The 23,857-nt window shown below is 40.5% G+C and overlaps 1 protein-coding gene across 1 annotated transcript in view; it reads right to left on the reverse strand.

The window, feature by feature from the left end:
• Window positions 1–23,857, reverse strand: part of LOC117374107 (nucleolar protein 4-like) — a 236,863-nt gene that overhangs the window by 94,101 nt on the left and 118,905 nt on the right. Inside the window, exon 5 of the mRNA XM_055223197.1 lies at window positions 5,635–5,773. Coding sequence (XP_055079172.1) covers window positions 5,635–5,773 — 139 coding nt within the window. The remainder of the gene's footprint in view (window positions 1–5,634; window positions 5,774–23,857) is intronic.

Genomic DNA, 23,857 nt, shown 5'->3' on the forward strand with positions numbered 1-23,857 from the left:
CTCTCCGCTCGCTCTCTCCTCTGAGCTACATCTGGAGATAGACCCCAGGACAGACCTACAGACATGGACAGGACTGGCCTACAGACACGGGGAGCATGATGAAGATGGACTTCAGCTGCTCCTCCTCCTCCTCCTCCTCAGTAGTACGGGGCTGTCCGGTCGGCTCGTGTCACCTTACACCTGGATCAAATTACGGTGCGGGATCGGAGCTACATTCATAATTTAAATTTTAATTAAAGAGTTTTTGTTTTATTCTACGGGGAATTAACTGCTAACACGTAACATATTTAGATCAGCATGTTAGCTTTTATTGTTTTGAAAATGCTATATTCACCAAAATAACATATTAACATGTTTTATGAGTTTCACTTTCGTTTTTGACATTTGCCTTTCCGTTGCTCTCCGTGTTAAGTCACTCCTCCTTCAGAGCATCTGTAGTCCCGTGTTGGCCTAAAACCAACCCAAATAATAAAATGTAACAGTATACAATAGGATTTTTTTATACTAGTTATAAAACAAGACATCGATACATCAATCGACAAACAACAGATAATCTCACACACACACACACATATATACACACACATATCATCTTAGCGACAGAGTTAAGCGTGTGGAAGTACCTGTGAACCATGACTACTAAAAGATGAACGTCCTGTCCCATTACTCACACCTGTGTACTTCAAACGAGGGAAAGGGAGTAGTATGTCGCATCCATAGACCATACATAGAAGAGGACTTAGGCAAGGCAAGTTTATTTGTATAGCACAATTCGTACACAAGGTAATTCAAAGTCCTTTACAGAATAAGAAAGACATTAAAATCACACAAATCAAAACATAAATAATCACAAATAATCATCATAAAATTAACATTAAAAGAGAAGAGTGCAGAATGAAAACCTTTCAGTCGTATGCACAGCTAAACAGAACCGTTTTGAGCCTGGATTTAAATATTGTCAAAGTAGAGGCCTGTCTCACATCTTCAGGAAGACTGTTCCAAGTTTTAGCTGCATAAAACTTAAACGCTGATTCCCCATGTTTAGTCCTGACTCTTGGCACCAGCAGGAGGCCGGTCCCTGAAGTCCTCAAATTGCGAGATGGTTCATATGGCACTAACGTGTCGGGGATATACTTTGGACCTAGGCCATGGAGAGACTTATACACAAGAAGAGCTGTCTATTCTTTGAGCTACAGGAAGCCAGTGCAGAGACCTGAGCACAGGATTTATGTGCTCATACTTCTTGTTCTAGTCAGGACCCGAGCAGCAGCGTTCTGGATGTACTGCAGCTGTGTTAAGGCTTAGAGACTTAGCTAACCTGCTAGCCGGGTTCAAAATAGAAAGTGAGCATAGACGAGAATTGGCTTTATCAAGATGCGGCTCCAATTCACTTTTTATTGAAAAATGGTGTCCCCTCTCTCTGTAACTGCTACTGTCTGATTCGTCATTCCGAACTTAAAATGTTATTAATATTGACCCGCTCTATATCATCCCGGTGTTTTTATTTTGCCGTTTTAACCTGCAAATCAAGATATGAACATTAATAACCCAGAGGTCAGTTTAAGCTTGCGTTGGCAACAGGTTTGATTGACAGCGCTTTGTTGCTAAGCGCCTACCAGACCAGCAGTGTTCCTGACGGCTCTTTGGTTGGCATGAAACGCTCACTCCAAATTAGCCTCTATAACTGCTAGCCTTGCTTTACCTTCACGGCGTCCCTTTGACCACTTCTATATACAGTCTATACGTTGTACCTGTGAACCTTGAAAGCATCCGTGGAACATCTTGGCACAATTATAAAGCAAAATGGCTTATTCGTCCCCTGAACATGCTGCTGCAGTATTAGCAGATTGAGGGCCCATTATGGCTTTCAGGAGTAATAGCTGAAACGTCTCAATTTCAATTACATTGCCCGAAGACTACCTTAGAGACCTTTTCAACACATACTAATTGACAATAACATCTACAGTTGTCCCTCGCTATATTGGGGTTCACTTCAAAGTGTGTGGTGAGGGTTTTTCCAGCTGCAAAACATATAGAAAAATTGTAAAAAATAAAGCTGATACTTTGCGGATTTCGCCTATTGCGGGTTATTTTTAGAACGTGACCCCCACGATAAACGAGGGACCACTGTATTCAGCACGGACACTAAAGCTGCTCAAATGGTAGGAAAGACTGGTGGTCCGATCCCAGCTCAAACGCCACCTTGGGCAAGACACTTTTTCCACCTTATCTATTTGAGTGTGTTGTTAGATGGTGTTGGCTTTATTTAATTCATTCACATGTACTGACTTTCTTTTAACCATAACAGCACGCATGAACATAAAGCCGCTATGCCACTACACTAATATATGAACATCTACAATAATATGACTGTAAAGACAAATTAGTACAATTCTACAATGCCAGTAAATATAAAAGGACTATTACTACTGCTGTTAATGATCGGATATACGCCACTTCCATTATGCAGTACTGTGGCTCCACATTAACACACACACGCACACGCACGTGTTGGGTTTTCATGCTTCTTGGGGACATTACATTGACTTCCATTCATTTCCTGGAGACTGATCCTAACATTAAATGTCCCATATTACACAAAATTTACCCTTGTGAGCTTTAAGCCATGTTATAATGTTGTTACCGCCTCAAAAACATACCCGGAGTTGTGTTTTGTTTTATTTGCATATGGTTGAGTAATCCTGGTGTATTAGTCTGTCTACATCTGCAAAGCTCAAAATGCTCTGTTTCACCTTGTGATGTCATGAAGTGGTAGTTTTCAAGTTAACACCTACCTTTAGTTGAGGAGAAATGGGTAATTCTAGGTCTGAAATTATCTAAATGATTCTAGTGAAGGTGTATGGAGTGGAGCACTTCCTGTATTAGCGCGTGACATCACAAGGTGGAACAGTGTGTTTTTGTTATAGAGAAAAACTCTAAACTCTGCAAACTAAATATGTAGGATTTGTGTGTTAAACATGTGAATGAAGCAAAACAACTTTATTATCGACCTGCATGCCCTCATTATTATTTTTTATTTTATCTTTATTGACATGATTAAAGAAAGACATTTTCTTTTTGTTTAAAAAAAATCTGTTTTATAGATATATATGATATGCACAGAACACTAAACAAGGTCAGTATAGATGTTAAATGTTAGTTTTGATAAGATAATAGTTATATTAGTATCAATTAGTATTGGATTTTCGATGCTTTTGACAGCTATACTTAACCATAAACTTGCCTACCATGGAGCCTACCAGGACGACTGAAGGATTACACACATATAAGGCCACAGACAGACCCCCCCCCCCCCCCCCCCCCCCCCGAGGTATGCCCAGAGTAGTCGGACACACTGACACTTGTTACTGTGCGGGTAATTGGCATTATCCCACCAAGTTAGCAAACAATACGGACGCCTTCAAAGGTAGACTCCGCTCGCTACAGGAATGCTTAAGATGATAAGAGATGAGGGGAAAGAGAGGGGGAAATGGGGTGACAGAGACTTTGAAAAAGAAAGGGGGGGATATGGAGAGGCAAACCAGAAGAGAACTAGAAAGGAGCAGAGAAAGAGATTGACGGGGGAAACGAAAGATAAAGAGAGAGGGGGAGAGGTTGAAGGAGGCAGAGAAAGGAGGGTGGGGGGGTGGGGTGGGGGGGGGTGTTATGTTACTATTGATATTGGTGCTGTTATTGAATAATTTAATAGTTCAGGTATCAATTTCAGATCTTTCAATACAGTTCCAATACCACAACACAATTCTTAATTATGTTCATATCCAGCTAACGTAGTCCTGACCAATCAGCGTGCACACCGCTAATGAAACTACTGCACATCGCATCAGGTTTGTTAAGTTGTTGTGTACAGTTTTGTATGATGCTTTTGTATAATGATGGAGAATTGTCGTGTGGGAGCGTGGATATAGGCTTGTGGGCGGAGCCTTGGACAGAAGAATCATGCATCTGACTGTAATGAGGGTTCAAATAGGACCTAGGAGACATCACTGAAATACTGAAACATACATGGATGTCATCTACAACCTCTTCATGTACGTTTCTGATGAGGGAACAAAATTCTAACATGGGAGAAAGGTCCAAAAAGTCGATTTTGCATAATACCTCCTGGTTAAAGAGAAAGAGAGGGGGGTGAGGCGGAGAGATGGAGAAAATGCCATGACAGCTGCCAGGACGGGCACAGAGAAAGAGCGAGAGGAAGAGAGAGAAACGCACACAGGAGTAGGAGATGGACAAAGAGAGGGAGAGAAAAGAGAGCAGACAGGAGAGTGACAGGTAACAGGCGGAAAGGCGCTAAAATGACAGCCCCGTTTGAAACTAAATGGAAGAAAAAATAATAATAAAAAGGTTATGAACAAGTTTGAAGGACAGGACAAATAAAAGGTGTACGCCGCGCCGACACTCAAAAACACAGTGGAGAGGTTTCTAAAGGCTCCTGCAGCGAAACTGACAGCGGAAATGCAGGAAATTTCAACAAAAAGCACCCCTGAGCTCTCTGAAAGGATCAGAGGAGACCAAGTAAAGGGTTATGATGTGTCGTTATGGCAACAGTGTGATATAAAAGGCTCAAAAGCAAAATAAAACAATAGATGAAAACGTTTTGCTCAGTAAATGATTGGCTGGAAGTAAGGGTTAGGGTTAGGGTACAAACAATAGTTTGTGTGTTCTTGGGCCAGACACTATACAACTTGCACTTTCCACTAAAGGTATGACTTTCCTGGTAGGAGTCTGTACTTGCATGTCTCCTTTGAGATGTTACTGCATTAAAATATCTTACATTTAGAATCTTGAAATACATGCATTCTTACTGTGAGTGAGCTCACCTCTCCACAGATCTGCCCTGTGTATAATGCAATAACATCTCAAATCAAATCAAATTCAAATTCTCTCAGAAACCCACCTTTAATAAGACATTTCTAAGTGACATTGAAATGGATTTCATTGCTAAAAAGGACTTTTGTAGGAACTAAAACTTTGGCTTAATGCATTATTTCATTCACACTTGATGGTGTAGCCATAGTTGCCGTGGGTCAAACAAACTTAAAGGGGTTGTACACGATTTTTTTCATGTAAAATTAGTAAAATTAAAAAGTACAGTTAGTCTTGCCCCAGCACAGATAGATATATTGTAAAAGTAGCAGGGTCAAAGTAAGGCCGATGCACTATAAGCACCCTCGATTACTGGCACTGCAGTGGCAAAGCTCAAGCCTCTGAAAGTTGTGAAAAGTGCTTATAAATTTATCATGGTGAATAATTAGGATGCTAGAAATGTGTTAGGAAAGTGGGAAATAAATTTGGACCACTGCAAACCACTTAAAATGAACTAGCTCCGTTTTTCAAGTTTTTAAGAGAATAAAAATCAGTCTTCCCGCAGGCTCACAAGTTCAAATCTAGATCACCAATCCAAAACATGTCTACTAGTTAAGTACCAGAAGAACACAAAGCCAAAAAAATTGATTTCACACAGGCTACAAAGGTGCAAATAGGCAAATACCTTCACAAAAGATCCCCAAATGTATCCAAGAGAGACGCCACGCTTTACAATAAACAAAACACGACATGCACTTTAGCCTCACAATATATCGCACGCATTAGCATTAGCCAGGTGTTAGCTCCTACCGTCGTCGTCCTTGCTGTGTCTCCTCCGGTCCCCCGCGCGGCTGCCTGGGCTCAGGTCGGACGAGGGGCCCCTGTCCGCTGTTAGCCATGTGGGCTCGCTCATGTCGGCCTCCTCCTCGCTGCTCACTGAACTGTCATCCTACGCACACAGACAGAAAAGAAAACGTCAGCGCTATAAGAGAAGTATTTTCATGTTATTGCAATATGAGTGATGTATTGGGATAACAATTATTTTGGGATATAATGTTCCATACGTAAGTAAATACGTATTGGATGCCCTTCTTTTTACCACATACTACTGGAAAGTACATGAAATTCACTGCTCAGAGACACACAGGTATTTTTATTTACACATTTAAAAAGTGAAATAATGCCACAAAAACATCTGACATCAGTGCACACACCTTGAGCCTGGTACAGCAAAGAACACATGTGCAGTACTAGCAGTATTAGCAGTACACAGCAATACTGGCAGTACAACAGTGGAATACAAATTTACAGACAAGGCCGGATCCAACATATGTGTACTGCTACTGCTATTGGTACTTCAACTATACTACAACCATAAAGTGTCAAAGTGCTTCCATGCATTTTTAATTCACTCCACACCACTCTTACTGTGGTAATGAAGTACTTTTGTAGTCACAGCTCTGGGGTTACCTTGAGCAGTGAGATGAATACCTGTAATATTTTAAGTGAGCGTGAGCGTGAACAAGTCCAATTCTTCCTAAATAGCTTAGTTTACCACACCACTTCAATCCGTCTGCTTATCTCTTGGTCACAGGGCAGCAGGCACAATGACTGCGCTGCCCATAGAACCCAAACATGACAAGAAACAAGAGGAGTGGAGACGGGAGGAGACAAGCGGAGAGGAGAGGGCGAGCGAATCAAACGCTACCTGCCCACAGACAACACAGTGAGTCAAAGTGTTACTGCAGAAATGTACAACAAGAGACAGGCGGAGGGATAGAGAGGAGAGGGGGAAGAGGAGAGGGATAGAAGACGAAGGAGGGAAGAGAGCAAGGAGAGAGAAAAAAATAGAGAGAAGGCGAAGGAGGAGTGGGAGGGAGGAGAGAGCGAAAGGGAGAGAGGATAAGGAGGAAAGACAGGGAGAGATTGGTGTGTAGCAACAGAAAGAAGGTGAGTGAAGAGAGTTACAGGGAGAAAGGGAGACAAAAGACAGAGCGACGAAGAAGGAAAAAAGAAAGGGGGACAGGAGAGACAGGGAGTGGGAGAAAGAGAGAAAGACACAGCGAAACAGAGAGGAGGTAGCGAGAGAGACAACAACTCACAGAGAAAGAGAGAGATACAGAGACAGAGACACAAAAGAGAGAAAAGCAAAAAGGGGAAAAGAGAGAGACAGAAAGAGAGAAAGAGACAGAGAGAGTAGGAGAGAGAGACAGAGAAAGGCACATACAGACAGACAGAGAAAGAGAGAGGGGGGCAGGGAGAGGGGCAACAAGACATACAAAAAGAGATACAGAAACAGAGAGACACAAGAGAGGGACAACACAGGGCGAGGGGGAAACGGAGACACAAGAGTAAATGGACAGAGAGAGAGAGAGAGAGAGAGGGAAGGGGGGGGAAACTGTGGGCAGAGAGAGGGAGAACAAAGTAGAGAGAGAAACACACAAGAGAGATAAATATTTATATATAGAGAGAGGGACAGAGATACACACCGACGCATAAAGAGAGGGACAACACAGGGAGAGAGGGATACAGAAATAGTTGCAAAGGAGAAATAGAAACAGAGAGAGAGACAAAGAGACACAGACGGAAGAGACAGACACACAGCAAGAGAAATATACAGAGAGACAGATCCAGAGAGAGAGAGACAGACAGAGAGAAAGATAGACACACAGCAAGAGAAAGAGAAAGAGACAGAGACAGAGACAGATACAGAGAGAGAGAGACAGACAGAGAGAGAGACAGACACACAGCAAGAGAGAGAGAGAAAGACAGAGAGACAGATACAGAGAGAGAGAGAGAGATGGACAGAGAGAGAGACAGATACAGAGAGAGAGACAGACAGACAGCAAGAGAGAGAAAGAGACAGATACAGAGAAAGACAAGAGACAGGCAGACACACAGCAAGAGAGAGAGAAAGAGACAGACAGAGACACAGATACATAGACAGAGAAAGAGACAGAGTGATGTTGACTGCTTGATCCATTCCACAATTGTAACACTATCTATATCTGACATATCAACACCTGAGCTTTGATCCAAAGAATGCAAACGACAACAAAAAACAGCTCTCTACATAAGGGACGTTCATGCACAAGAACACTTGACATACGCAGTAGTCCTTCACTATACCCACATGTCAATGAGAGTTTCAAGTATTTCTCTAGTATTTTCCCAACACATATTTAAATATTTAAATACATGAATAGACGCTCGACCCTCCTCTTCCTTTGTCCACACCAGTCAATGCCATTTGGATATAGACATACGGGTTTGGTTTACAGACCTTATGAAGACGTCGCGTTTAGATTTGAGTTTGCATTTGTGTTTGAATAATAGATTCAAAGTTCAGATTTTAAGCGTGTCCAGCTGAATTCACTAAAAGACTGAAATATGAACTGATGAAGTAATACAAGAATCACATCTCAGAACATGTTTGCAGAAACTTAAACTACAGGGTTAGCAGTTTTACGCAGAAAAAGACCGGAGATGTTGTCGTTTGTTGAGGAACCTGTGGAACTTGCAGCCTGTGCGATTTGTATCCATTCAACTTGTGATTTTGATTTGATTGCGATTAATCAAATCACAATCAAATAAATGCAGCGCTACTTTATACTTCCTGTTCGAAAGCAGAAAGGCCTGAAAGTGTGACAAACAGCGATATTTGGGACGGTCTAAACACAGCCGCTAATTTGTCCCACGTTTTTGTGAAATACAGAACACATTTCCTCTCCAAAACTCTCAAATCATTCAGAACGAAATGTAATGTAACTTATTTTACCCGAGGTAAGAGCTTTGATTGTTAATTCTGCAGAAATCCACACTATTTCTCAGTACTGTTTAGTGTTTTTTCCCTATGTACAAGTCAGCTCATATCTTTACAGAGCACTTTCCCACCTTTGTAGACACTTGGGGCGAGGTGGGTTAAGTGTCTTGCCCAAGAACACAACTACAGTATGAGGAAGCTGGAATCACACTGCCAACCTGTGAGTCAGTGGACGAACACTCTACAAACTGAACTATTGGAAATTTTTACACATACAACTGAAAATACCAGCTGATGTGACATTACTGCCTTCAATCTGAAAGAAAGGACATATTGAAAATTAGCACGCACAAAAAACAAACAAAAAAAATCCAAATCTCAACAAAAGGCTGTTCCAAAGTGTCCGGTGAATATAATTTCATGTGTTTTTCATTCATTTCCTTTTAAGTTCAGAATAAAGGCGTCATGCAGTTGTGTCGCGGTGCTGTTTGTCTGTGGCATCTGTACAGTGTAAACATGAAACGCTTGGCTTCTCCGAGTCCTCCAGGGGCCCGCACACACATGCACACACACACACACACAAACACGTATGCACAGACAGGCTTTAAAGGCCTTTTATTATCACCGTGAAGCTAAGTGTTTGTTCAACCCTGCGCGGTGAGAGTATGTGTGCAGATCCCAACAGACAGACTGACATTTTTACATCGATTACTGTCAAAAAGACCAAATGAGAAAGTGCTGATCATGAAAAAATGCAGGTAGAAAAAGACTTGATAGAATTAGAATTACGAAAAGAAAAAAAAATGTAATGTAGATATAATTATAACTGCATTAAACAAAAAAAGCTAAATTAAAATGACTTGAATCAGAATTTTAAGGTTAGTCTTCATTTTAATACATTTTTAAATATATTTTTTTTGTTATTTACAAATCAAATCAAAATTTTTGTTTATTTAATTTTTATTTTTATAACCTTGTAAAAAAGTGATTTTCAGATCATTTAATGTATTTTTCTTGTCTGCATTGTTTCATATTTTGAGATAAGTTTACATATTAGCTATACATGTAACGCCATCTCAAAAATATAATAAAACCGGTCCAAGGAAATCCAAATATTTTGCCTCTAAAAAACATTTTGACAAAGAGTGCAAAATAAGCCAAAAACTTTCTGAATTAAAACATTAAAAAACACATATCTTCAAAACAAACAATGTGAAAATGAATCCTACTCTATATCTCCATGTTTACATATTTTGTAGTATTGATAAAAATAGATTAATGTGTGGTTCACCTTTACTACTTATGTTCTGGCTTTTTCTGCTCATTATAAATTTACCATCACAGCACTGACAACGCTCCTCATTAGCCCTACTGTAACCGGGCTCTCCGCTTAGACCCCCCCAAAGCAGAGTTTAAAAGGTGAAACCCTGCAGGCCACTCCTCTGTTTCCATTTTAAGAACAAAAAAACTAGCACTAGCATTAGCCCAGGCGGTGCAGATCTGGCGGCGCGGATCCGGCAGCGCTGACCCATATCTGTCCATTAGAGCAGTAGTTTGTGGGGGCTCGTCACAGCGCATTAGCGTCCTGTGTGAGCAGCTAGCCTCCAGAGCTGCCCAGAAGGGTGTACTGAGACAGGGTAAGGCGGAGCAAAGGCCTTGGTCATTCACCATGTACTCATAACATGGTTTAACACTTAGAGTAATGGATATTATTGTAAGTGTGGTTCAAATAAGTTTAGTTTACCATTCTGTTAATAATGGACTTCAACATAACGTATATTTAAAAGAGGGGGTATAATACTAAATCGACTTTTTTGAGCTTTTTGGAACGTTTTTCCCTTATCAAAAATCATGTCTGAAGAAGTTTTAGATGTCATCCATGCATGTTTGAGTATGTTAATGCTAGCCCTTTATCGAAACCGAATTAATACCATATAGAAACTGGTTTAGGTTTAGTTACAGATGTTTGCCTCTCGTGCCAAAGGCTTTCTCAATTCCAAAGACAACACCATTCTTTGAACTAAATTTATCCACAATCAAAGAAGCGCAGGCACTATGTAACTTTTCTGTTGGGGGATGAGCCACCTGCTTGTAACCATGGAGATGTAATTGCTTTAACTCGATTTACAGTTAATCATCAGTCAATGCCTCTGCACACATGCTGACTGAACACTTCCTCACAGACACAGCAGGAATTGAACCTCCAACCTCTGGGTTTAGGGCAATTTGGCACTCTACCACTGACTAACTGACAGTACTTCACAATTCATCAATAATCCTTTCTATGCTTGTACTATTTTAAAGACATTTTATACTATGACAGTTACAGCAGCTAAAAAGTGCATATTTATCCAAAAGAGTCTCATTTACTGTACTGTGATGCACAGGTTATTTCAATTTTCAAATCAATTTAGACTACATGATTATACTCCTAATATATAACAATTTATATAATTTTAGTTCAAATTGTGTTCAAATGTATTCACTGATAAAAAAAAAGACAGACCTTGTTACAAGTCTGCAGAACTGTAATGACAGTGACTATGTTCTGATTAATATTTAAACTGTGCCTTGACCTCCATCTCACCAATGCAAAGAGAATTTATTGTTTAAAGTTAATACATTTATGTTAAAGGGCCTGTATTACAATGAAATTGCTTTCTTTATTTCAAATTTTTATGTTTTCTCATCAAAATTCATACCTGAAATTGTGTTTTGTTTCATTCACAAGTGTAATCCTGCATATGGACCGTCTCCTTCTCCAAACCTCAAAACACTTGGTCCCAGTGCATGATGTCATAAGTGGTTCATGATATCATAACCAGGAAACCAGGAAGTACCTCTATAACTTCACTAGACTGAATCTGATCACCACTCACACTGCCTTTACTACACAGTATAACCAAACTGATGATAATTGTACATCTAAGCGTATCATTTATCATTGACTAATATTATTTTTAAAGAGAAGGTCAATTCAAAATTGACTATTTGGAGCTTTGTACCATGTTATAATGTTCTGCCCTCATCAAAAACGTGCCTAAAGAGGTTTTAGACGTCACCCATGCATGTTTGAGTAATTTAGTGATCTCGGGCCCTATTCAATCCCTCCTTACAGTTAGCTGTATGATTCTGTTCGATGTTCTGGATGACAATTTTCTATATAAATACACACACTACAACTTCACAAACCTGACGCAATGTGCAGTAGTTTTATTAGTAGGGGTGGGAATCTATGGCCATCTTATGATTCAATTCAATTACGACTCTGAGGCTCACGGGCCTCAAATGATTATCGATGCATCTTTATGTTTTACTATGAATTTTACCATTTATATTAAATTATTGACTTTTTATTGATATTACTTTTTAAAATGTGCAGAGCTGTAGGCTGAAGCAGTGACTTTTATTTAACACAACTGCTTTATTTACATGTCTATGTGCATTGTTTTTTCTGTGACAGGGAGTAGTTTAGCTCAAGGTGAGATAAAATATTGGCAACAGCATGTGTACTACAGAGTAGCTGTTAGCAGTGCTTCATTCAATCTGTTAGCTTCCCTGCAGACTTTTTATAAGAGAAACTACAGCCCACAAGCCTCTGTGCTCTGTAGGGACAGTGTGGAGTACAGAATAGTTTTGCATTAAAGCTGCTTTTAAAGTGTGTAACTTGACGCCATCTACATCTCAGAGTCAGGAAAACAAAAACGCTACAAGCTAATGGTGCACCACAGCTCGCGGTGTCGCATGTGAGCGTCTTTTCCTGAAAACTCAAATGTCCATCCATCCATTTTCTTCCGCTTATCCGGGCCGGGTCGCGGGGCAGCAGTCTAAGCAGGAACTCCCAGACTTCCCTCACCCCAGACACGTCCCCCAGCTCCTCCGGTGAGACCCCAATGCGTTCCCAGGGCAGCTGAGAGACATAGTCCCTCCAGCGTGTCCTGGGTCTTCCCCGAGACCTCCTCCCAGTGGGATATGCCCAGAACACCTCCCTAGGGAGGCGTCCAGGAGACATCCTGAACAGATACCCGAGCCATCTCAGCTGGCTCCTCTCGACGTGTAGGAGCAGCGGCTCTACTCCGAGCTCCTCCCGTGTGACTGAGCTCCTCACCCTATCTCTAAGGGTGTGGCCAGCCACCTTGCGGAGGAAACCCATTTCAGCCGCTTGTATCCACGATTTCGGTCATTACCCAGAGTTCATGACCATAGGTGAGTGTAGGAACGTAGATTGACCAGTAAATCGAGAGCTTCGCCTTCCGGCTGAGCTCCTTCTTCATCATATCAACATGCACCAGGAACGGGTCTGACTTACTGCCGGCAATGCAAACACAGCTCCTGCTCCGGTCGTACAGGGAAAACTCAAATGTAAATGAAATAAATCCACAGACAGAACAGAGAGATATTCCTGTGGGTCAGTGTGTGACGGTGGAGAGGTCACGTCTGATGACAGGACAGCAGCAGTCTGCTAGAGAGCTGCTGTGAGTGAGCAGAGGATGAGAGACACGAGGAGAGACACGGGGAAAATAAACAGGCAGAGGAATGGCTTCAGTTAAAATTAAAATTCCGATTATCGGTGTGTTTGCATCGATTCAGAATTGTTTGATTAGATTTGACAATGCATCTAAAAAATGTGTATTTTTCCCAGCCTTATTCATTGGCAGGATGCAGGCTGACTGTGTGATAGGAAATTAAATGTAAACATTTGAAAACATTATCTAAATATGTGTTAACAATTAAAAACCAATAGGGTAATATCCCCTCTTAAATGCCATACTGTAAAACAATTCACGAAACACAATAACATCTCCATAAAAACAGGTGGCCGTAAACCTGAAAGGTGACATGCTGCATCTTTCATTTGTAAATACCCAAGCGAAGATGTTCAAAAGTAGTTAAAGATTTCGTAATAATGAATAATATTGAACCATTAAAGTAAATTATATAACAATTCAAACTCACAACTGCAACCAATCAGACACAAACTCAATTACCCAGTTTTACCATGCGATCCAATTAGTCTGACGATTACGATTTGGAATTTAATCTAAGTCCAAAATACACTGTAAAAAAAAATGCTCTCAGCTCCTCCATTTTCCGACAGCAGCAGTGAGTTAATCAGCTCTGGGCCGATTCTGCTCTGGCTAATTTCACTCTGCCACGGCAACAATGATCAAAACGTGACGTATTTTAATCTCGCCTTAATTCCTTTTCAATTACTATCATCAGCAGCGCGTTAGCTCGTTTTCAATTAGCATATCATCGGAATGCTGCGATCAGGCTTGGGTTTGGCTCTGAAGCGTGGAGGAGGAGGGGTGGGTAGTACTTAGTTACATTTACTCCAGTGGTTTTAGGACAGCACGCTTTTACTCCTACTTGAGAAATTTGACTGAAAAGTGTCAAAAATCTGATGTGAATCTATATGAAAACTAGTATCAAAACTAGATCATTTGAAGAAGTACTGATACTAAAAAATACTAAAATGCATCTGAATGTAAAATTCAATTCATTTTATTTTTGTAACGCCCAAAATCAGAACAACAGTTGTCTCGAAGGGTGTTCATGTTTTGGTTGATGGGGAAAACCCAGAGGAAACCCATCCAGACACGGGGAGAAACATGCAAAACTCCACACAGAAAGGCCTAGGCGACCCGGGGATCGAACCAAACCTTCTTGCTGTGAGGCATGAGTGTTGCCACCAACCATCAAAATGAAGCGGGTTTGTAAACATTACGCATACAAACTTGAGTAATACATTGCCTGGCTAAAAATAGTCGCCACCAAAAATAAAAGCTCCCACAATCTAATATTTAATTCTCAATGGGGTTAAGGTCTGGACTCTGTGGTGGACAATCCATGTGTCTCCCTGAACCACTCTTTCACAATTTGAGCCCGATGAATCCTGGCATTGTCATCTTGGAATATGCCCATGCCATCAGGGAAGAAAAAATCCATTGATGGAATAACCTGGTTATTCAGTATATTCAGGTGTCAACTGAACTCATTCTTTGAGCACAGACTGTTGCTAAACCTAGATCTGCCCAACTGCAGCAACCCCAAAATATTTGCTTATTTAAATCCAGGTGGCCACTTTTTTTTTTGGCCGGGCAGTGTACTATTCTGAAGTAACAATACTAATGCTTCAGTACAGTTTTTGGCTACTTTACCCACTTTAGGAGATTGTCCATAATGTATATGTTCTCCTACCAAGACTTGGCACCTATAAAATTGAGTAGGATGAGGCTTCTGTGTCACGTTGGTGGGACAGAGAAAGAGCAGTGTCGACAGAAATCTGGAACTGTGTGAATAAAAAGGATATTTCACAATAGTGTATAGCTCAAAGGGTCAAAAAGAATATAATATGTGCTATAATAGAGGCTTTAAGCACCTCTTACTGACTCAGGGGATTCAAAGCGCAACAGTTCAATGACTCTCAATGGCACTACATGGAAAAAATGGGCACAATGATACATTTGGAACAAAAGTTTCAAAAACAAAACTGCCTTTCCCTAGACAGCGTCAGAAAGGTTTGATCTCTCACAGAAGACTACAAATGACAGGTATGTGTAGAAAATGAATATTATAAATCAAGTTTATTTTTTTATTGTGAAAACATTAGAGACTATTAACATTGTTATTAAGATTTACAATTCTTATTAAAATACAAAAGTCATTTAGTCATAATTTTAGTCCTATATTTATTTGAGTTTTATTTCAGTGTTTGTTTTAAAGTCCCACTGTATGAGTAGGCTTGCGTCTCCATAAACCTGACTCGTAGTTGACATGGACCAGGGCAGGCTTCTGCTGCTTGTTAAATCGCAAATCTAACCATTGTGTTCTAAGACAGCTTGGAGTGGAGTTTTAACTACCAGACTAAACCATGTGTGCCCCTTCTGTGTTCCAGGTGAGTGGGAGTCGTAATGAGCCGTGTGTCCGGGTGACCTTTGACCTCTCCGCGCTGCAGTGGAGTTGGGGGCGAATGCGGCGGGCTAATGAGCGGCGCCCGTAGAAACAAAAGTGTGACGCGGATATGGTTACGCGGCGCTAAGTGGACTATGTTGGAATATGTGAAGGGGGGATTGATTAAGGCATTGATTTACGCAAAGGACATGGAAACGGCTAGACACTGGGTTCATTTACACAAAGATTTTACATTTACACAAAGTGATTTTAATGTGTAATTGTACTACGTGGTATTTTTATAGTAGTTTTAGGAAGGAAATGTATGTAAGATATAGATTTTAAATAACATAAACATGAGCTCTGTCTCCAGGTATGAGGCATCACCACTGAACCTGTGTTGCCAGTGCTTTAAAGAGTATTACATGCTCTAACATTGTTCTCTCTTCAAAAACATGTCTGAAGAGGTTTTAGATGTCATCAATGCGTGTTTGAGTATTTTAGCAATCCCTCCTGGGCTTTATTCGAACCCTCTTTACGGTTAGCTGTAAGATTCTGTGCAATGCTCAGCCCATAAGTCGACATCACCGATGCTCCCACATGACAATTCTCCATAAATACAAAAAAAAGCATGATACAAAACTGTACACAGCAACTTGACAAACCTGATGTGATGTACAGTACAGTGGTCCCTCACTATAACACGATCCACCTTTTGCAGTTTCACAGATTTTTTTTGTGTGCACAATTTTGCATGCTTTTTTACAGTGTATGAACGTGCATTGTGTTCTGCGTCCTGATTGGCTAAGGGACTGTAGACCATTGTCCATCAGTCTCCTCCGTGCCGTGTCTCCTGTACAGTACAGAATGTGTTCAGACAAATTTACATAAATGTTGGATCAACGCTACAGCGGAGCGACACCAGGATGAGGCGTCAAGAGACACGGTCAGAGGAACTGTGAAATACACGTGAGTCACAATTAATTAATTAAACAAGACAGAAATGTGAGAAAATCTTAATGCATGTCTGAGAAAAGTGTATAAAGTGTGTGGTGAGGTTTTTTTTTTATATTATATATATAAAACTTATCTAATAATTGTAAAAAATAAAGCTGACTACTTATTTTTAGGACCAAACCCCCACGATAAACGAGGGACCACTGTAGTTTCATTAGTGGGATTCACGCTGATTGTGTTGTGATAGTGCTCTGAAGGGGGAGTGACTTAGAGGAGCATCAAAAATGAAAGTGAAACTTATAAAACATGGTAATACTTTGTTTTTTGTGAATATACATTTTCAAAACAATAAAAGGTAAAATGGTGATCTAAATATGTTATATGCTAGCAGTTGTTACCCCTCTTAAACCTGAAGATACACATAGATGTTTTTCTCATTCTCAGTTTATGAACAGGCCTCATGTTAAAGCTAAGGACCTCCAGAATTCACTCACTGAGCTGCAGAGGCTGCACTAGCACTGATTTATGATAGTCTGCAGGTGCTAGGGCAGACATGGGCAAACTACGGCCTGGGGGTCTCACACAGCCCTTGTTTACCTTTACCTACAGTTTTTCTGCTGTGTTTATTTAATATATTAATGATTAATTTAATTAATGTATTTGGAAAACAATTTGTACAATGAGCCATGCATATTCATGCTTTGCGACAAGTTACAGGCCAAATCTCTAATGTTAATATATATATTACTGTGCTGGGGTTTAGGTAGTGACCACTCAGAGAGGCATTTTAGGTTTAAAGCAACTGGATTTTAGCATTGAAACTGGCAACACAAATGAGAGATTTTTGTGAAGTTCATTCTGCTTTTGGATAACCGTCTTGAGAATCAAAACACCAAATTCTTACATGGAACCATAGATAGTTCCATTAAGTAAAATGCCTGTTTTAATATAGTCTTGATATGTTTTGTTTTTACACAAACTCAAAAATATAGTTTCTCTCATTTTGCTGTCACATCTGCCCTGACAAAAACGCCTTAAAAACACTCACAAACAAATCATACCTTTTTGACCAATCAGTCCTTTTAACCTTATATTTTACTTGTCAGCCATGTTTTTTCCCTCTTCTAATCCATAATTGCCAATCCCCCTCCCCCTCTTCCCCCCTCTCCCCCTCTGCCTCTCCCCCTCTCTATCTTTCTCTCTTCACAAGCTGTAATTTTAAACAATTTTCCACTTCAACCAAAAGCATTTTTTCACTCTTTTTTCCCCAATTTCTGGCAGCTTAAATTTTGGTTCAGTCGAGTCTGTGGTTTGATTGTGTGCACCAGCAAGAGAGAAAGAAAACACACATTTGTCCATATTTGTCCAAAGTGAGAGTGCATTGTGCAGATTTTGTGATGTCGGACAGACTTTCCTCTTTGGTTTACAGTGAAGGAAGAATCATCATGATTATTATACATCTCAAACACACTATCATAAGTACTAGTATTGGTACTAGTGGTAGTAGTAAGAGTAGTAGTTGTAGTAGAAGTGCAGTGGCATGTCTGTTGGTATGACTGAAGCACTGTATCCCTACTGCAGCTGAAAAACTGGATTTTTTCAAGATTAATATATCTATCTATAGAAGTGGTGGTGGTAGTAGTAGTAGTAGTAGCACTAGTAGTAGTAGTGCTGGCAGTAGTAGTAGTAGTAGTAGTAGTAGTAGTAGTAGTAGTAGTAGTAGTGGTAGTAGTAGTGGTAGTAGTAGTCATAGTCATAGTAGTAGTGGTAGTGGTGGTAGTAGTGGTTGTAGTAATAGTAGTAGAAGTAGTATTAGTAGTAGTACTGATGGTAGTAGTGATGGCGGTAGTAATGCTAGTAGTAGTAGCGATGATAGTAATAGTAGTAATAGTAGTCGTGGTGGTGGTGGTGGTACTTGTCATAGTCATAGTAGTGGTAGTGGTGGTACTAGTAATAGGGGTAGTGGTGTAGTAATGGTTGTAGGAATAGTAGTAGAACTAGTAGCAGTAGTAGAAGTAGTAGTAGTAGCAGTAGTAGGAGTAGTCCAAGCAAGCAGAAAAAGTCACCTAGTGCCCAGAGCACAATATAATAAGTTTGAATTTATTTTCACTTTTAAAGTAGTATTTAATACAGGTTGTTTACATTCCACAAAGTACCTTGTTTTCAAATTGCAGTGACTGAAAAATGTGAAACCTGCACATAACCACAGCAAGTGGATTCTCGCAATATTTATGAAACTCTTGAGAATACATCCTGGCACGCTCCTGCTGTTGCAATAGGTGACAACTGCAAAATCAAAATGTAAATCAGTTTACACAGTTAATTTTGATTTCATTTCATGTTAGTACAAGCAGAGTCCTTGGTTAAACTCTACTAAGTGCCCTGTCCTCAAACTGCAGAGAATGAAAAGCCGTGCACATTGTAAAGCTCTACTGAGGAACCTGCCCACGCACACACACACACACACACAACGGGACTCTGTGTGGACAGTGTGTGATATTGAGCAGTGTTAATGACCCATCCCTCCATCAGGCTGAGTTCATTTGTATGCACATCGGAACAGCTCATAACAAATCCCATTATAACAACACAGCTCCAATGCACGCACAACCAGTGAGGCCATTTCAGCACCATGGACAGAGGCGAGGGGGGACAGCGCCCTGGGCAGGGGCGAGGGGGGACAGAGGCGAGGGGGGACAGTGCCATGGACACAGAGGTGAGGGGGGACAGCGCCGTGGACAGAGGCAAGGGGGACAGCGGCGTGGACACAGAGGCGAGGGAGGACAGCGCTGTGGACAGAGGTGAGGGGAGACAGCGCCGTGGACAGCGCCGTGGACACAGAGGCGAGCGGGGACAACGCCGTGGACAGAGGTGAGGGGAGACAGCGCCGTGGACAGAGGCGAGGGGGGACAGCACCATGCAGAGAGGTGAGGGGAGACAGCACCGTGGACACAGAGGCGAGGGGAGACAGCACTGTGCACAGAGGTGAGGGGGACAGCACCATGGACAGAGGCGAGGGGGGACAGCGCCGTGGACAGAGGCGAGGAGGACAGCGCCGTGGACAGAGGTGTGGGGGAGACAAGCTGTGTGGGACTAAACTGATTTTTTTTTGTTTTTTTTACAATTGATAAATGTATTTCTTCAGTATTTTATAATCCTAATGGAATTATTCCTGTAAACTGGGTTAAGGGCTCAATATTGGACAAAAATGAATGGACAGTAAAATTAAAGGGTCTGTTTTCTGATCTATGTTATAATGTTGTTACTTCCTCAAAAACAGACCTGGAGTTGTGTTTTGTTTCATTCACACATGTTTACAGGACAAACCCAGCATATTTAGGCTGAGTTCTTCTCTTAAACTGAAAATCCACATTGTGATGTCATCATGTGGTAATACAGGAAGTGCTCCCCTGTGTTTTTGAACTCCATACACCTTCACTAGAATCATTTGGATCATTTCAGGATTTGCCAGCCTCTACTGAACTAAAAGTAAAAGGAGTTGTTAACTTAGAAAACAACCATTTCATTTCATCACAAGATGGAACACAGCATTAGCATTAAGCTTTAGAGATGTAGACAGACTAATAATAAAGTGTTACTCAAACATGTGTGAATGAAACAAAACACAGGAGGTAAGAGCATTATAACATGACTTAAATAGCACAAGAGTCAATTTTTGGAATATAGGACTTTTAAAGGAGACAAATTGTGCTATTGTCTGCTATATAGTAATAACTTATGATACATGTGGATCATTATTTCGTATGGTGGATTTTTATATCCCAAAAAACAAAAAAGCTCAACTGTTTTTGAAAACTGCCGCGCTGTTTTCCACCCTTGTGCTATGAGAAGACAAGAATCTTTGGAGTGTCTAATACGCTGGAGAATGGAGATGACTGGAATTCTTCATAGTAAGGCATTATATTTACCTATCACCATAGAAAAAAAAAAAAAACCAGGTTGACTTACAGGTCAGATCTGCGGAGAGCTGACCCGCTCACAGTAAGAATGCGTATTTTACATGGAATTTTTGAGTAATAAAAGCACATGTAATTGAACAAACGGTATAGGTGTTTAATGCCAGTGACAGTGGAACATTCCAGACACAGCAGTAATAGCAGGTGGTGGGCCTCTTACCAGAAAAGTTACATAATACACCTTTAAAAGTGAAAACTGCCCAAGGTGAATACATGACAGTGTGTGGCTGTCTATACAAAGGACTATGTCAAATTAAAGTCATGTTTCTCAGTATTAATCATTAAACCAACCTTTGAAAAATGTGTGAATGTGAGATATTAACTTGGCAGACAGATGTGTCAGAACAGGCCAAGGGGGCACTTTTCACTTAATAAAGAAAGTCTGCCAATCCATGAGCAAAATGTACCCTCACTGTCAGTATTAGATCTATATAAGACGACATGTAATGACATTTTTAACTGGTTTATTTGTCTCTTAAAAAGGGGGTATTATACTTCTGTGGGGTATTGATTACTAACACTTAAAATATTTATATCACCATGTTATATTTGATTGTTTTGAAAATGCTATATTCATTTTATAGCCAAAAAACGAAATTAAACAAATTTTTGTAGGAGTGAAGCTGTTTCGCTGCTCATCCAAGCCGCTTCTTCAGTTCTGGTCAGATTACTGGTGGACACTGCCTTATATCTGTCTGAAGGGAGAAGCTAACTACACTGAAACTGTAAATAGCTATTGTCTCCAGTTTCAGCCTTAACGACCCTATTCAACCTGTAATGCCCCCTATTGTTCTCTTTGTTTCCTGTTCGTTTTGGGTTTGAGGATAGAGTTGTAGATCGGAGAGCGATTAAGTCTCAGACCCCCATTCCTGTTTAATGAAGGATTGTCTTTCCTAACAAAAATAGCTTCTTTAACTCCCCTTTCAAACCATTTCTTTTCTCTGGCTAAGATCTGTACTTCACTATCTTCAAAGGAGTGATTAGCGTCCATGTACAGCAGACCGGGGTCCAGAAAAGCTCTCACGCCGCAACGATTTGTCCAGTTGACAGATTTAATTTCGTCTTTTGCTATGGATCAGACCTTGAAGACTGAAGCATTACACAGATGTATTCATTTTAAATAAGAAATTCCATTTAATTTACAAAATATGAATAAATTAAATTTGTAACATTTAAGCCATTATGTAACATTTAAGCCAAAAAAATAGAAACATCCATAATTAAATGAATGCTTTTAGTACACTTAAAAACCTAAACACAAACATGCATCCTCACTGTGAGCGGGCTCGCCTCTCCACAGACCTAATCCCAAAATTGATCTGGTGGTGAACATGCCACCCACTTGTCTCTAGAGAAATGTTATTGTGCTGCCTGGAATGTGTCACAGTATGGCATTAAACATATCTATACAATGTATGACTCCAACTTTCTATCTCTATAGATTGCAAGTGTCCATAACCAGAAATGTTCCCTAGTGTGACTTTAAATGTACCTCTCATGAAGAAAACCTGCCATAAACTTCCATGTATTTCCATTTGTTAGCATGTGCCAATTGTGCACTTCCAGAGAACATTGCTCTAGCGGATCTGGAGCGACGCCACGGCTAAGCTAATCGCGTTAGCCACCGGACAGAGGGCAGGAAGGCTGTCCGTCATTCAAACTCTTCTCCCTCCTCTCTCCTTTACATCTCCTCTGCCTCTGGCTCTGTCCCACAATGCAACTGGACTCTAGCCTCATCAATACATGCCAACACACAACAATAGGAGCGTGAGCGAGTGTGTAATCCATACGAGGCCAAGTGAAGTGTGATTCAAATTCACTGTCTTCCAGCTAAAATGAATAGTTTGATGAATGGTTTGATATAGAAAATGGAACTGGTGCTAAGACAGTTTTAATCAATATTTGCTGGTGGCTAGTAAATAATGAGCAAGAGAGAAATATGCAGAGGTGGGTAGAGTGGCCAAAATGTGTACTCAAGATTTACAATTTAAAGTTTATGTGATTAAAGGCTCTGTACCTGATTTTTTTTACTTATATTTGAATCCTGCCCCAGTACAGACATATTGTATAAGCAGCTTTTGAGGTTAAAAAATAAAAAATAAATAAAAATAAAGACAGCTGTGTACTGTTTGCATCTAATTGGAAAGCATTTTATTGTTCGAGAATCTGGAAGTGCCAATCAGTTAGCATGCTATTTGTTGTTTGCATTAACGTGATAGCAAAACTCCACCCTGGCCTCTGAAAGTTGTTAAAGGGATAAAGCCGCTACACTGCCTTGATGTTTGAACCAGTTACCCTCCAGTTGGTGAGCAAACACTCGACTGCGACCAACTATGTCACCCCATCTGGGAAAAACAGCGCCAAAATATTACATGTTCACCAGCGCAAATACAGAATTATTCTCTGACACATATGTCAACAAGTCACAAGTCCTTGGCTGACATTTGAACTGGCTACGTTCCCGTTAGTGGGAGCGTAGCCACTAAGCCACTAACTGCTGTTGCATGAGGAAAATATAAACAATAAACAATTACCACAAATCTTCTCATGTTAGTGGGCAAACACTCGACTTACTACACCACTGCTACCTGACCTGGTAAAAATAATGTATAAAATGCAAATGAAAACACGTCCAAAACAATTTACTAATATGATTTTGAAAAATATGATAAAATTATAAAAAAAATACACTAAAATAAAGTCACTCATTTCATTATGGGTGGTTAAATCGTGCTAAATACATATGTCTCCGCAGATAAGCCATCGCTTTAAATCACACCAAGCACATAGAATTATACAACTTCCAATTAATTCCACAACTTTTTTATGCCATCCACCTTTGAGACCTTTTGTCCATTGCTTTAAATTGAAAACTACACATGTTATGTCCTTCCATATTATGAGAGCACATGTTTGAAATCACGCCTGTACAGTTCCCCCCGGTGACGCTGGCTAAATGAATTTCATTAAGAAAATCAATTAAGCTGGATGCCGTTCCCTGGGCGCGGGGGAGTGGGGTGGAGGTGGGGCAGTTGAGATGGGGGTGAAGCGGGTGCGGCGGTGGTTGGGTTAGGGGGGCTGGTGGTTGTGCCTCTTTGTTCTCTTTGTTTTGCGCAGGCCGGGTGTGGTTGTGGTGATAGTGTGACGGTGGGGGGTTTGGTGGTGGTTGGTGTCTGTCAGATTGGCTGGTGTCCCATACATTCCCATATCGTTTTTATGATTTATTTTTGAGGTTTTTTTAATTTTACTTTGAGATTGACAAACGTATGCTGAAATGCAGGGGATTCTTGTATTAGTTTAGCAGTTCATATTTCAGTATTCGCAATTGTTCAAGTCGCTGTACAGTGGACCCTCGTTTATCGTGGGGGTTACGTTCTAAAAACAACCCCCAATAGGAGAAATCCACAAAGTAGTCAGCTTTATTTTTTACAATTAACCCCTC

This window comes from Periophthalmus magnuspinnatus, chromosome 7 (assembly GCF_009829125.3).
Source record: "Periophthalmus magnuspinnatus isolate fPerMag1 chromosome 7, fPerMag1.2.pri, whole genome shotgun sequence".
Lineage (NCBI taxonomy): Eukaryota > Metazoa > Chordata > Actinopteri > Gobiiformes > Gobiidae > Periophthalmus > Periophthalmus magnuspinnatus.